The sequence below is a fragment of the Vipera berus genome, assembly GCF_964194415.1.
Source record: "Vipera berus genome assembly, chromosome: W".
Lineage (NCBI taxonomy): Eukaryota > Metazoa > Chordata > Lepidosauria > Squamata > Viperidae > Vipera > Vipera berus.
In genome coordinates this window covers 50,976,773-50,992,989 of record NC_138210.1, presented here as the reverse complement: position 1 = coordinate 50,992,989, position 16,217 = coordinate 50,976,773, and the positions used below count along the sequence as shown (strand labels likewise).

The 16,217-nt window shown below is 43.6% G+C and overlaps 1 protein-coding gene and 1 long non-coding RNA gene across 2 annotated transcripts in view; one reads left to right on the top strand and one right to left on the bottom strand.

Annotated features, from left to right (window-relative positions):
* LOC308675953 (BICD family-like cargo adapter 2) overlaps positions 1 to 6,729 on the bottom strand; it is a 33,822-nt gene extending 27,093 nt beyond the window's left edge. Inside the window, exon 1 of the mRNA XM_081341632.1 lies at positions 6,105 to 6,729. Within this exon, the coding sequence (XP_081197758.1) occupies positions 6,105 to 6,413 (309 nt within the window). The 5' untranslated portion in view covers positions 6,414 to 6,729. The remainder of the gene's footprint in view (positions 1 to 6,104) is intronic.
* Positions 6,730 to 8,395: 1,666 nt separating this feature from the next.
* Positions 8,396 to 15,825, top strand: LOC308676530. The gene is made up of 2 exons (XR_014028310.1): positions 8,396 to 9,104; positions 11,002 to 15,825. It is a non-coding gene; the product is annotated as an uncharacterized lncRNA (long non-coding RNA).
* Positions 15,826 to 16,217: the final 392 nt, after the last annotated feature.

The following is a 16,217-nucleotide window of genomic DNA, read 5'->3' as shown; positions in this document are numbered from 1 at the left end:
TGTTCGTCTCTTCACTACCTTAGGCACTTTTGGAAGTGCTTTCCAGTGATTACATAATGTGAGGTGTCAGCAATCATTGTCCTCTAAGGACTGAATCAAGGGCCCTGCCTCATGGTAGGGTTACTCCCAATGCACTGTAAATTCATTTCCCCATAGAGGAAGTCAGCCCTATTCAAGAATTTCCTAGCAGAATTATCCACAACAGAGTGCCACAAGGCACTATACAGGTAGTCCTCGATTTAACAACCATTCAGTTAGTGACCGTTCAAAGTTGCAATAGAACTGAAAAAAATGACTTATAGCCAGTCCCCACGTTTATGACGGTTGCGGCATTCCCCACTGTCACACAATCAAAATTAGGGCACTGTGCCATCGACATGCATTTTCCATTGTTTGTTTGTATTCCACATGTATTGCTTTTAAAAATTAGGCAGCAAACATAGTCAAAATGCCTTCATCTATTTTCCCCCACAACAACCCTGTGAGGTAAGTTGGACTAAGAGAGAGTAACTGGCCCAAAGTTACCCAGTTGGCTATACTGGCTGAGGAATTCTGGGAGCTGAAGTCCACAAGTCTTAAAGATGTCAAGGTTGCAAACCCCTGCAGTAGACCAAGCTGTTGCAGTGTTTCAGGGTTGTGTGATTACCACTAGCAACTTTCTGAGCCAGGCTCAATGGTGGAAGCCAGATTCTCTGAATGACTGCATGATTCACTTAATAACTGCAGTGATTTTTTTTAACAACCTCTGCAAAAAAACGGCTGTAAAATCACTTAACTGCCTTGCTTAGCAACAGAAATGCCCAATTGTGGTCATAAATCGAGGACTACCTGTACAGAAAATTTATGTGCCTGGGATATGAAGCCAGGGTGGGTCAGGCCTTGTGTGGAGACTTCACTGCATGTGCTGAGGTACCACAATGGTACAACTTGTTGCTTGCTTGCCAGCAAAAAACAGGCCTGCCAGGTTAGCTGCCTTGTTTTCTGCCAGCAACCCACCAATTAGTGGGTGAGAGTAAACAAATAGTAAATGAACTGCAAACTGCTGCTACTACCAATCTGGTGTTTTGTCGCTTGTTTTATTTGCTGGCTAGCAATAATTAAAGTTATTGTTATTTTTATTTATTTATTTTTACTATTTTTCCTTCCTTTGCTTGGATTTTTGTTGAAATTTCCTGGAAAATCAAGTTACAGCAACAGATTCCACAGGGTATATAATCCCTAATGAACAGTTTGTCAACTTCCCCAGCAGCAGTTTCTCCAGGCAGTGCCAATAAAATGCAAATACACGCAGAGGGAGAAGTATTTAAAGGAACCTTACTCCATTTAGGCACACCTGGAGGAAGTATGGGAAGGCAGATCTCTTAACAGGATCGCACGAACAACAGTCGAGCAGGGTTGGGACAGCAAAAGAACACTGTTTGGCAAGAGTGTCGTAAAGCTGTAATTGCCATGGCTTAAAAAGAGCCACAGCCCTGCACAGAATATATTTCGTGGGTGAGGTCCTGTGGAAACAAGAGTGATTCACCCTGGGTGCTTTCTCACTTCTGTTCCTGTCAGTTTCAGTCACTTTTATATCCTTCCTTCCCTCTTAGGTAATTATATCCACCCTGGTAGTAGCAGACTCACGTTGGTTCTGCAGTGACGTCCTCTGGGCCAAACTGGTTCTCCCAGTCGCCATGGGTAGCGTGCCCAGAAATTCCCTAGTTGGCATCTGTTCCATCTGAGGTTAAGGACTTGGACAACAAGGTGTTTGAGAGGGGAAAACGAGGAGAGGCTAAGAATGCTCCAGCACTGGAGGCTTTTAAGAAGAGACTGGACAGCCATTTGCCTGAAATGGTATAGAGTTTCCTGCCTGAGCAGGGGGTTGGACTAGATGACCTCCAAGGTCCCTTCCAACTACTACTTCTTCTTCTTCTTCTTCTTCTTCTTCTTCTTCTTCTTCTTCTTCTTCTTCTTCTTCTTCTTCTTCTTCTTCTTCTTCTTCTTATTATTATTATTATTATTATTATTATTATTATTATTATTATTATTATTATTATTATTATTATTATTATTATTATTATTATTATTATTATTATTAGACAGCTTCTTCTTATTATTATAAGACAGCAGGGAAAAGAAGGGAATGGAAGGGAAGTCCATTTCTCTGGCTTCTCTGAAAAACACAGATGATCCCGGCAGATGCCAATGTGGTTTCACATGCTAAGCAAGAGTTCCCGTGTTAGAACGAGCAATGTTTAAACATGTGGTAGGCACAGCTTCAAGGAAGCTAAACTGGCAACTTTCCAGGTCTGCTGGACTGCAAGGCCTAATGTTGGATACCCTACATATATCTGGAAAACACTAATTCTACTTATTGTCTACCTGCTCCTCACTGGGGATAGGCAGAGTGCCTTAGATATACAATCAGTTGAAGCAAAGGGTAATATTTTAACAGAATAACAAAGTTGGAAGGGACCTTGGGGGTCTTCCAGCCCAGGGCTTTTCAACCAGTGATACGGGTACCATCTGTGGTACACTGGCACCTGGCAGGTGGTGCGCGGCCATCCTAGAAAAGTGGTAGTGGGGGAGAGGAATGAGCTGAACCAGTGGCAGCACCGCACAAGCCTGAGCGAGAGATGGCTGGAGCTGCAGGGCTGTCAGGGCTCAGCGGAAGCACCAGGATCAGCGCCAGGCTCCAGCTGGAGCTCGGTGCTGATCCCAGCGCTTCTGCTGAGCCCAGAAGCAGCGCCGATCAGCTGGAATGTTGCAGCATCTCCAGGGTCTTGTGATGTACATTGAGATGCTTGGCAACTGATTCATATTTATGATGGCCAAAGTGTCCCAGGGTCATGTGAAGTGACCAAAACCTGCGGTAACCACGCAGCAGACGGGGGGGGGGGGAATAAAAACCAAACACCCCACCTCACCCAATCCTGCCAATCCTCAACAGAAATGCTCACAACAATGAAAACCTCGGACAGTAGGAAGAGCGCCGCTGGGCAGGCAGGCAGGTGTCTTGCTCGGCTGTGGCTCGGGGGGCACTTTTTTCAGTGCCATTGTAACTTTGAACTAAGTGAACTGTTGTAAGTCAAGGACTATCTGTACTTCATCACTTTTTTCCTTTTTTTTTTTGGTCAAGTTTTTGACACCTTGCTAGGCGACTGGTGGTACTCGGATGTTGCCATATCCTAAAAGTGGCACAATGGGTGAAAAGGTTGAAAAGCCCTGTTCTAGCCCAACCCCCTGCTCAGGCAGGAAAGCCTATACAATTTCAGACAAATGGTTGTCCAGTTTTTCAAGTAGAGGTCTACGTACTGTATAAAGCATCCTTTCTCATCTTGGTGATTTGTATCTTGTGGGATCACAAGTGGTCCTCAATTTACAACCATTCGTTTAGCAACTGATGTTACAATGGCAATGAAAAAGTGACTTGGGACCGATCCTCACGTCCACAGCACTCTCACGGGTCACATGATGAAAATCAGGTGCTAAATAACCAGCAGGTATTTACAACATCCAGGGGTTATGTGATCGCTGTTTGTGACCATTTCCCAGCCGTCGTCTGACAAGCAAAGTCAATGGGGGGGGGGGGGGAAAGCCAGATTCACTTAATGACCGTTTTATGATTATTATTATTTTTTTTAAAAAGGTCACAAAATTGGTCATGACTAACAGCTGTCTTGCTTAGCAGTGGCAATTCTGGTCCCATTTGTGATCATAAGGACTAGCAGCTGCACAATGTAAATCCACTTCATACATTCCTGTTAAGTCATATATTGAAGCCTGTTGGAAATGTTTTCTGATTTGCAGTTCTGAGTGGAAACAGCCCTTGGGAGTGGGGGGGTGGGGGAAAGATAAGCTTCTGCCAAAGAAAGCTCCTGACTCTCATGTTTTGTGACACGAAAAGCAATGGGATGAAACTGTAAATCATGATCTGATGACAAGAGACAGGCAGCCTCTGGAAGCAGGAGTGGCTGGGCCCTTCCAGTGACTCTAGTACAGACATGTCAAACACAAGGCCCGGGGGCCAGATCTGGCCCGCGAAGTGGTTTCATGTGGCCCGTGAAGCCATCCTGGAAACAGTGAGGGAACGGCCTCCACTGCCTTGGCCCTGGCCCAGAGACCCTTCTTCTGCCAGAGACCCTCAGATCTGTCCCACTCCTGCCCAGGCCCCCATAGGCACCCTCGATGCGAACGATGTAGAGCTGGCCACGCCCACCCAGTAGGCCATACACACTCTAGCCACACCCACCCAGTAGGCCACGCCCACCCTGGCCATACCCACCCGGCCCCCTGAGGGCAACTGCAATGCTGATGCGGCCCTCAATGAAATTGAGTTTGACACCCCTGCTCTAGTAAATAACTCCGGAAGACAACCCTCAGGATCCAGTCGACAGCAGTGAGTTATGTTGGGATGGGGTATACAGCTAGTTCTCAACTTACAACCATTTGTTTAGCGACCACTCAAACATTACGACACTGGAAAAAAGTTATGACTGGTCCTCTGCACTTACGACCATCACAGCATCGTGTGAATTTGGGCACTTAGCAACCGGCATGCATTTAAGATAGTTGCCGCATCCTGGGGTCATGTGATCGCCATTTGTGACCTTCCCAGCTGATTTCTAACAAAAAGTCATTGGAGGGAAGCAGGGTTTGCTTAACGACCGTGTGATTCCCTTCACAACTGCAGTAATTCACTTAACAGCCATAGCAAAAAAAAGATTGTAAAATTGGATGCAACTCACTTAACAGCCATCTTGTTTAACAATGAAAATTCTAGGTCCCCGTTGCGGTCATAAGTGGAGGACTAAAGTACCTGTATAGGGTTTTGGAGTTCACTTCGCACAGCCTCTTTTCCTTAGCAACTCCCCTTCACACTCCTGAACACACTGTGGAGTTACATGCAGCTGGTGCATGCACCTGCGCACTATTTTATTTTGTTCAGAATTCCACTCTAAATGTCACAAGTTCATGTTTGTCCATAGCTTGTGGGAGGCCACTGTGTAGCTCTTCTGCTCCAAAGAGTTGGGCAAATCAACCACTATTGGGCAAATCAACCAGAAGTAGGAATCGGGCAGTTCATAAAGTCAAATAAATAACGATTGAAAGATGGAAGAGAAGAGAGAAGCAAAGCATGAACCAATTTCAAAACAAGAAGTTTTGAAAATGAGCGGTTACTAGGTGCTGAATAAAAATAGGTGCAAATACAAGGGAGTGAATGGGGATGCTGGCACGCATCTTTGCTCAGAACGAAGGGCGTGAAGATACAGCAGTAGAACCACGGATATCACTATAGAGGTCAAACTGCTACCCCTCCTATGAGAAAACCTATGGAAGAAAAAGATCACAAGAACACTCCTACTTCAAAGAATGCCCTTATGCAACCAAAGTTATTTTTCAACTAAATGTGTCGTCTCCCTCCTGGAAAGAAATCAAAGAGATGAACAAGGAATAAAATATGGTTGGTTGTTTGAAGGCTGCTGGGGTGTAGATGCTCAGTGAAATCCCAGTGATAAACTCTGGGCCATAAGGATGGGAAAAACAAACCTGGGAAGCAGACAGGGTAAAGAGTTCCAGGATGGGATTGCAAGAAGGGGTGGGTTTGAATCCAGAACTTTGCCGAGAAAGTACAATACAACACAGCACATAAGAAAATCCTATCTTTCAGACTTTCTTTTTCTTTTCATAGCAACCTAGCCAAATATGCTGGACAGAGAGAACATGATGGGGCCTAATCCAGTGGTGGGATTCAGCTGGTTCTCACCACTTCAGCAGAACCGGTAGCTAATTTTTTTGTTGCCCAGGCCCAGAACGGACTTCCGAAAGCGGCATCCACCACAGAGAACCGGTTGCTGACATATTTGAATCCCACCACTGACCTAATCCCAACCCTAATCCCAACCATGACCTTAATTCCAACTCTAATCCCAAGCCTAACCCTAACTCCAACCTCTGCCCTAATCTCAACCTCAGACCTAACCCTAATCCCATCCTCAACTCCAACCTAACTCTAATCCTAACCTCAACCCTAACCCTAGCAATTTTGCATCTGACGAAGGAATCTTGGTCCATATCAGGTCTTCTCCTGTCTGCTCTTTACTCCGGTCACAGTGCCTCACCTCTTTGACTTCCAAATGTTCCTTCATCAGTTCATCATAGCGTCGTTCCAGTTCCTCGTTACGTTCCAGGAGCATCTTTCCCAATTCTGCTGCCAACAACAAGTCCTGTTCTTTCCTCTGAAGCAGCACCCCCAGATCCGTGTCTTCGGGATCCCCTTCCCCTGCGGTTCCGGCCGCAGCAGCATCCCCACTAAAGTGGGGCTGGCCCTCATTGCCAAAAGGGTAGTACTCATCCCGCAGAGCTGGTGGGGGAGTCAGAGGGAAAGGGCTGCGAAGGGCCTCTTCCTCTGGGTTCCTGAAGGAAGTCATGTAGCCATAGAGTCTCTGGAGTAATCTAGGAAGACCTGTCCCTCAGACTGGTTAGAGTGGGGAGATTTTGCAAGCCAGGATGCTGGTCTCACTGGTTTCAGGTGGGTTCAAAAGGCCAGAGAAAGAGCTGGCATGCAGGACCTGGCTTGTCCCATGGAATAAGGCATCTTCGAGAAAAGAAAGCTGGAGGTGATCTATTCTATGCCATCCAAGGCTCCAACTGCTGAGGTCCACCAAAGGCTCTATAGTTGGAGAATTAGCCTAGGCAATCTCCAGATCCTTTCCTTCTGATCAGGTTTCGCTGTTTGTTTCCCGATTCCAGCCTCCACCCTCCCAGGTGAACAGGTGAGGTTTGACGCGGCTTGCTCCACCTTTTCTAACTCACAGCCTCACCTGTTGCTAGCTTTTCTCCTCCCCTGGGAAACTTCTGACAGTGCGGTTTTTCCACTGCCTTGGTGTAGCACAGGGGTAGGCAACCTCGGCTCTTTTATGACTCATGGACTTCAACTCCCAGAATTCCTGAGCCAGCTTGGCTGGCTCAGGAATTCTGGGAGTTGAAGTCCATGAGTCATAAAAGAGCCGAGGTTGCCTACCCCTGGTGTAGCACAAAAGCAACCGAATCCTGTGGCTTAAAGGCAGGGAAAAACATCTTCTCAAGCCTGTTTTCTAAATGCTCAGCCTTTTTCTAGGTCAAACCACTTTTCTTTTTTGGGGGGGGGATTATTGGGTCACGCAGCCTAAATTTATTTCCCACCAAAAGGAGTTCTCTCATCCTTCAGATGGGAAATGCCAGGTGAGCAGGGCCATCCAGGTGGAATTGAAACTCTCGAGTGAAAGCTCCGGTTTAGGCTGCATTTTCTATTTCTTTTCTTCCCGAGTGGTTTCCCTGTTTATTTCCTGTTTCCTGCCTTTTACGGCAAAGGTTACAAAAGGCTTTCAAGCACCTTTTGCAATTTCCTACTGAAGTTTGGAAACTAGAGATGAAAGAATCGGTTGGTTACAGGCATCAGTGGTCTCACAGCGGAACTGAGATTTATAACTCTTCTCTCTTTAGCCACTAGATTATATTTGACCCTCAAATGTAATCAATCTCTTGTGTTTTGTGACAGAATTAATAAATCCAGTTCTGATTCTTCCCATCCGTAGATCCACATGGACTGCATATTGAGTAAAACAAGTTTAAAAATACCCCGCACCAAGCAAAGCAAGAAACAGTACAGAAATTCTGGGGAAATCTTCATACGTACATCGATAAACACAAGCATTAAAAGTTACAGCAAAGGAGGGATAACACTGACAATAAAATAAACTGGATCATGACATAAAATGTATTTGTATCCTGCCTTTATTATTTTTACAAATAATTCAATGCGGCTAACATATCCACCACACTTTCTTCCTCCTATTTTCCCTGTAACAACAATCCTGTGAGGTAGGCTGAGTTGAGAGAAAGTGACTGGCCCAAAGCCACACAGCTGGCTTTCAAGGCTAAAGCAGGACTAGAACTCACAGTCTCCCACTTTCTAGCCTGCTGCCTTAACCGCTAGGCCTAACTGGCTCTTAGGCCAGTTTATTTTAAAATGAGCATTATAAATGGCATTTATAAGCATGATAATGGGATTTATAATTCTCAGTTTTTGGCAGGCAGCTGTGAAGATAAAGCTGATAAAGTAAAACTGCTACTGTGGTCAAAATTATGTGCAAGAAACCAGAAAATAAATTTTTTATGGCTTGATTCAATTAACTTTGCATCCAAAGTCAGATTTAAAAATATTGACTGAATGTCAGAAAACAAAGGAGAGATTTTTATCATGTGGGCAAAATTTATGATATGTGAAGTTCCCTTAAAACAGTATTTATATTGTTGTTGACAGAAGTTAGCTGATCTTTAATCAAGTCATAGTATTTCTAAAAGCACAATTGGAAATATGCTGAGGCAGGCCATAAGGAAAAATATGAATAATACATATGGATGCTGTATGTCATAAATGTGAGGTAGGACACAACAGTGAGGCATAGAGAATAATGCGTGTATTAGTTAGAAGAAGAACAAGGAAATGGAAAATGTCAAACCACAAGTTCACCTGTGGGTCACATCTAATAAGCTAGCACACAGTTCAGTTGCAGCTAACCACATATGTCTCACTTTTAGCTAACCACATACATGGTACAGGAAACCTAGATGCTAGCAAAGAGACAGGTTTGCAAAACAATTTAGCAATGCAAAGGGGGGGCTAGAAATGAGCTAGAAGGGGGCCTGTAATTCATGTAACCAATCAGAATTAACAATTTACATTTCCGTGTTCTGTGACTTTTGAAGACTATAAATGTACCTGCTTGTTTCCTGGAAAGTTGTTCAGACATTGCCTTTGCTTTCTAATCTGAACCTTTTGCGCGCAAAATAAAACAAACTTCTTTTGATTCCGAGGTCTGAGTCTTAATTCTGCAACATTTTCTGGCACCCAGAGATGGGACTTGGAGCGATATTTCGCTGAGGACGGCACGGACCACCTGGGGCCCCGCCGGGGTCGTCCTGTCTTCCTTTAGCCGGCACGGACGATTTCTCCGAAAGGAGGCGGAGGACTCTGTGGGGGCGCCTGGTGGACACCCGACCGATCCAAGAACCCGCACGGAATCAAAATAAGTCATCCACAACCAGAACTTGACGTCTGAGGGAGAAGACGCCTGCAGGCAAGTATATTGAAAAAAAGGGTAGTCCCACTCGTTTAAAAAAAAAAGTGGATGGAATAGCCCCACTTGTTGTGGAACGTAGAGGCTATAGACCCACTAAGAGTGGAAGAGGGGGCCTGATCACCCCCCTGGGTCCAGGATCAGCGCGTCCTAATGTGACCCTAGAGATAGTGTTGTGTGGGTGGTTAAGCCATTGCAGTTCCTGTTGGTGACCGTTGGAACGTCCGGCACCACAGGTCAGTGGCAGTGTCTTAGAAAATGGGTGGTAGAGGAAGTGTCTCTCGGACACCTCTTCAATGTATGCTGAAGAATTTCAAGAAAGGTTTTAGTGGAGATTATGGTCACCCAGATCAATATCAATAGTGGCAAATAGTAGTAAAGGAGAATCCTGAATGGCTCTGCAAATGCTGAGTAGAATTCCTGCGGGTCTGTGTGGCACGAATGAATAGAAATCCTAGATGTCAAGGGAAAAAAAGGGTCAGATTGAAACCATACCTGTTTCAAAAACTGATCCCTATGAAGAAGATGCGCCCCTCCCCCATGTCCCTGTGTATCACCCTGTGCCTCAAGTCCCACCACCAGTGGTTCCAGTCCAGCAGCCAGTGGTGAGTCCAGTTCAACCCGCAGATGTTGATAATGACACTAATAAAGTTCAAGGGATAGGAGCCCAAGGAACTCACCAAGAAATCCTATTAAAAGCACTAGTGCATTTTGCTCAAAATATGGAAGTTTTAAAAATTGGCTATGTCAAGCACTAAACATATAGGTTAATAAAAGAAATTTATGTGCCTGATGGATCCCAGGCAGTATATAGTCCATTTTTGTTAGAGGAGTGTGGAGGTAGTGTTTGTGTGTCTGTGTTGTGTCTAATAATAATAAGTAAGTGTCTGTGTTGTGTCTAATAATAATTAATAAAAAGGCCTTATTAAAAAAAACAACCAACAAACAAGGGAGCTCATTGGCTTCTGAACAGCTCCTTGTAATTATATTAGTTATTGATTTGTCAGAAGAAAGTATGAAATGAAATATCTGTATGTGAAATTGTTTATGCAAGCAGTTTGAATGGAAATGAATGTGTGGATATGATAATCCTCTGTGTGTGTGAGAGAGAGAGTTTCTCCCCCACCACAGACTGTGAAAGAAGCAGTAAACTGCAGAATTTCTTTTGTTTGTTTATTAAAAAGTGAAATGAAAAAGCAATATAAGCGTTTGTATGAAAAGTCTCATGGAAGATGTGTGAGAGAATTCATGGAAATGCATGTGAAGAAGAGAAAACTATTTTGTTAGTGGTGAGATTTTTCTGTAATTCTTCTTTTTCTGTCCTCTCACCTTTGCTGGTTGTGTTGCTTTAAGAGCAAGAGAGACAGAAAGGAAAAGGGGGGGGGTCTAATCTTTTTAACTATTTTTTTTCGGTTTAGAATTCTGGTTTGAGGAAGCTGGGATGGATGTGAAATTTAATGTTTTAACCTACTTAATGGAAATTTGTTTCCATCTGAATGGAATCTGATTAAATTGGAATTTGACTAAATTTATATTAAGAGCGAAGAGTTGATATTACAGTTTGATACAAAACTATTTCAGTAACTCACAATATCTTATTAATCTTGTTTATTTTATTTATTTTGCTGGAGTTGCGTTTTGTTGTCATTTTATTTTTATTTTTTTAATGTTTTTATGCCTGTGTGTGGGACACACTGATAGAAAACAATACCTAAGAGAATTGAAGGAATTGTAATTCAACCCTTGTTTAAAACGAAGAAGTTGAGAAAAAGTTTGGGATTATAAATGAGTTACTGTATATTGTTTTGAGTGAAGATTTATGTGCAAACAAACTCAACCAGAGTTTGGTGAGGATTCCTTTGTTGCTCTTTACTAAGCAATTTGTTTGTGAATACAGACAAAGGAATGGCTACAGGAAGGGGTTCTTTACCCAGAAGTGGGGAAAAGAAAAGAAAAAAAGAGAAAATAGAGGCTGAGGCCAATTTCAAGAAAAAGTTGAGGCCATAGGGTTGGCAGCAGCTGAACAATGGACTGAAAACTGAAGGGGACCAGAGTTAAGTCAAGCCCCCCCCCCTGAACCCTTGGTCCGAATGAAGATAGGGGACAATAATGTGACCTTTCTAGTAGATACAGGGGCATCTAGATCTGTAGTTACTAAGTTATTGGCTCCCTTTTCTACTGATGTCATAAATGTGCAAGGAGTTGATGGCTCCGTTAATCGTCATTCTTTTTTGAAGCCCCTGAGATGTTCCCTAAATGGATGGGACATTGAACATCAATTCTTATATATGCCTGAGTATCCCATTCCTTTGCTGGGGTGAGACCTGCTATGAAAAATGGGAGAGACATTGTCATTTGAAGAAGACAGAATGGCACTTGTAATGAAGTACCCTCCAGATGAGATGTGGTGAATAATGGTGGCCCAAGAGGTTCAAGTCCCCGATACGTGGCAGGAATTTGGAGTGCCCCAAGTATGGGCAGAAGATAATCCTCCAGGTTATGCAGCCCAGCATGCACCACTAGTCATCCAAGTGAAGCCTCTGGCAGTGCCTATTCGTCTCCGGCAGAAAAGCTACCCTTGCCCCATTGCATACTGAATTTTGCCCTGCTAGTCAAACCACTCTATGAGTCCACAAAGGGGGGAGAAAAGGAGCCTTTTGTTTTGAGACTTTAAAAATCAGCTTTATCTCAAGCTCCTGTCACAGGACTTCCCAATCTGGAGAAACCTTTTAATTTGTATGTGGACTCAAAGAGTAATGTGGCTATTGGAGTCCTGACTCAAGAAAAGGGAAGTTGGCAACAGCCCATAGCTTATTTGTCAACACAACTTGATGCAGTTTCAAAAGGGTGGCCACAATGTCTAAAAATTCTGGCAGCCACAGCTCTCCTGATAGAGGAAGCTAATAAATTGTTGACTTTGGACAGATTCTGAATATGCATTCCTCACATTACATGTACATGCTGCACTCTATAGAGAGAGAGGACTCTTGACAGGAGCAGGAAGAGAAATTAAACATCCTCTTTTGATTGAAAGACTCATCAAAGCTGTGCGGGGACCTAAAAGAGTAGCGTCATGCACTGTAAAGGACATCAAAAGGGACAAGATGATGTAGCCCGAGGAAATACAGCAGCTGACAAAGAAGCAAGGTTATCAGCAACTCGAGATAGGCAACCCTACCCTGACATGACAGCTTGTGTAGCATTAGAAATGCCAAGAGGACTGAGCCCTAAATATTCCAAAGCTGAGGAATTACAGGCAAGTGTAGACTTGCAAGGACACAAACAGGGAGAGTGGTACATGCTCCCAGATGGAAGGATTTTTGTCCCTGAGAATTTAACCTGACCAGTAGTAAAAGAAGCTCAGGTAACTACTTACATGGGGAAGAGTGCACTAACTGAAGCCCTCCGTCGTATTGTGTACATTAATCGCCTTCACTTGCTGTGTGCCCATGCAACCAAGAGATGTAATACCTGTGCCCAGGTTAATCCAAAACAAGGACCTACTCTTCCGCCAGGAAGCCAGCCTAAGGGATATCACCCCATGGATTCTTTAGTTGTTGATTTTACAGAAATGCCAAAATGTGGACTATATAAAGCAATGCTAGTTATGGTGTGTAATTATACTGGGTGGCCTGAATGTTTCCTTACCAAGACAAAGCATGCATGAGAAGTGGCTAGAATTTTACTCAAGACAGAATAGAGGAAAAGGTGACTAAGGTGTGCCTTGAAACTTGCCTTAAATGGGTGGATGCATTGCCACTAGCACTTTGGTCTGTGAGATGCACCCTTCAAAAGGGAATTAGGCTATCTCCTTATGAAATGATGTTTGGAAGACCTCCCCCTCATGAGTACTAATTTGAAAAATCATGTAGGGAACTTAAGTCAAATAGGGACTTCATGGGTGAGTCAAATGGTGGGAGAGTTAAATAAGCAAATACAAGGAATCCAACACTATTGTGTGTCCCTAAGCCCACCATTTCTGAGTACTCCCAGTCATAATATCCAAGTGGGAGACAAAGTATGGGTAAAACACTGGAAAGGGGAAAACTTGAAACCTAGATGGAAAGGCCCGTATATTGTGGTCATGTGTTCTCCCCTAGAAGTAAAAGTGTTAGAATCCAAGTCTTGTATTCACTGGACTTGAGTTAAGCCCGCAGCTGATGACTGTTGGGAGGCAGAGCAGGATGAGACCCGTCCTCTAGTGCTACACTTGAAGAAGCGCCCCCTATAACTGCCCTACCGGCAATGGGCAGGCAACATACGGGGCAGAAGAGGCCCTACTGGTGTCACTCCGGAAGCTGACCCTCTACGTACGGCTGAAAACAAGGAGAAAAACAATTGTTAATGTGTTAGGGATGGTTTGTGTGGTGTAGGTTGGACCTATCTCGAGAAATGGTAGTCCGACAATATATAGTCATAGGTGTAATGTGTCTGGCATTAGTGATCTTAATTATTTTGATTGTAACCTGCTGCATTGGAAACCTTTTCTTCTGGAATCACCCCACATCCAAAGTAACAAGTGTTGCACCTAAAATCACTAAGTGTGACCAAGGAAAGTGTGTATCTTCTGTGGACACTTATGTTTGAAACACCTTGGGAGTGGGTTCTTTGGAGTCTGTTGGGAGTCTTGGGATTGTGGATACTAAATTTAGCAAACAAGACTAGGCTTTGTGATTCATCCAATACTGATACTGTCCTTTCCCAAATTCCACCTAATCCCCTCCATCCTCCGGGCGTGGTAACCTTGTAATTGTAATTATTCCCCTTGTTGTGACTGTGAGTGTGGAATAGAAATAATAGAAAATGACATTGACCTATTTCAGGTTGTCAACCATGAATCTCCTATGGCTATGGATACTATTTACAAGTGGCCTATTGGGTAAGAAAGCCATGGATGGTAGTCCCAAATGTTGTGAGAATGGTCAGACAGTTCCTTTCACCCTAGAGGAAGGCTCAGGGGCTGTTGAAGAACCTGAAGGGACAAGTAAAGCCCAGGCTTTGGGGCCACTGGAGATACTCGGCAAAGAGGGACCGGAGCAAACCCACTCCTGGTCTTATTTCCCAGTGGGGAGTGCACCCCAGGCCAACCCCAGCTCCTAAACCTAAGCGTGTTATTCCTAGACTAAAACCAGGTTTGGAGCAATGAGTATAATCATAGATTTCATGCCTTTTCCATGAGTATGGCAGTGTGTTTGGAAGAGGATGGAGTCTTTTTCTTGTGTGGAGAAAATGTGTATGTATGTTTGCCTACTACTTAGACTGGAACTTGTACTCTGGTACACCTCTTCCCAAAGATGGGTGTTGTTAACGGGGAACAAGCCCTCCCTGTTCCTCTCATAGGACATGTGCAAAAAAAGAGTACCTCTAGTGATACCCTTGTTACCTATCTGAGGAATAGGCACTGCAGTTGGAACAGGTGTGGGAGGCTTAGCCCATTCTACAACCCAGTTTAAACAGCTTTCTGAGGAATTTCAACAAGGCTAACTCAGATTGCTGGGACCTTGGTCGAAGTACAAGACCAAATAGATTCCTTGGCAGCAGTAGTCTTGCAGAACAGGCGGGCCCTAGACCTCCTGACAGCTGAAAAAGGTGGCTTGTGTCTCTTTTTAGGAGAAGAATGCTGCTTTTACATGAATAAATCAGGAATGGTCAGAGAAGTGGCAAAGGATCTGCAAGACAGAGCGTCCAGGATTAGCCAGAGACTCCAGGGAACTGACCAATGGTTCTCATGGTTACCAGGAACCGCATGGGTCAAGCAAGTGCTGTTCCTATTGCTCCGTGGAGTAGCGGGGTTAGCCTTCATCCCGTGTGTAATTCCCTTAATGAGGCAATTGGCTGTGAGATCAATGAAAGAGATAAGGATCGAAAAGGAATTGATTATGCTCGAGGGATCTTTGGAAAATGGATACACACCTGGGATTCCAAGGGAAAGAAGGGATCTGGATGGTGGAATATATGTGCGGTTTGGACCGTGGGGCTTAGAGAGAGTGCCTGAGGAGGATGAAGTCTAACTCATGGAATACTTCTTTCTCTCTTTGCTTGTCGCTATCTATCTCTATCTTGATAAGTGTCAGTTCAAAGTGTTGGTCTGTTATACTGTTCACCTATCCTAATATACAATGGTTTTGATCTTTGCTTGCTGGGGAAACTGGAATTGCTTGCCGAAATAAAGGAATATCATGGAAGGTGAGACTCCTTGTCCAAATGGAAATTGAGTCTCAACAGGGGGGAATGAGGCAGGCCATAAGGAAAAATATAAATAATACATATGGATGCTGTATGTCATAAATGTGAGGTAGGACACAACAGTGAGGCATAGAGAATAATGCGTGTATTAGTTAGAAGAAGAACAAGGAAATGGAAAATGTCAAACCACAAGTTCACCTGTGGGTCACATCTAATAAGCTAGCACACAGTTCAGTTGCAGCTAACCACATATGTCTCACTTTTAGCTAACCACATACATGGTACAGGAAACCTAGATGCTAGCAAAGAGACAGGTTTGCAAAACAATTTAGCAATGCAAAGGGGGGGCTAGAAATGAGCTAGAAGGGGGCCTGTAATTCATGTAACCAATCAGAATTAACAATTTACATTTCCGTGTTCTGTGACTTTTGAAGACTATAAATGTACCTGCTTGTTTCCTGGAAAGTTGTTCAGACATTGCCTTTGCTTTCTAATCTGAACCTTTTGCGCGCAAAATAAAACAAACTTCTTTTGATTCCGAGGTCTGAGTCTTAATTCTGCAACAATGCTTTAAATAAAATTCAAATTAAAGCCAATTTTTCACCCCATTAGTTAGGAAGCAACCTCATTATTTTAACATTTCTTAAGTCATTTTCATATATATATCCAAGATCAACATTATGTAAAAGAAAAATCTCAAAAAACTAAAGAGCTGTAAGAGAAAACGATTATGAACTAGACTTTGAAGTCAGGATTAACATTAAACAACTGGCCTAATTCCCACTTGGTCTAAAACAGTGGCTCCCAACCTTTTCTATACCCCGCATCCCTAGAATGCTTTCTGATATATTCTCGCACCCCTTACAAAAGTTCAAAATAATAGCAACAAATTATGCATATACACTATAATTTTGAAAACCCAAGTTT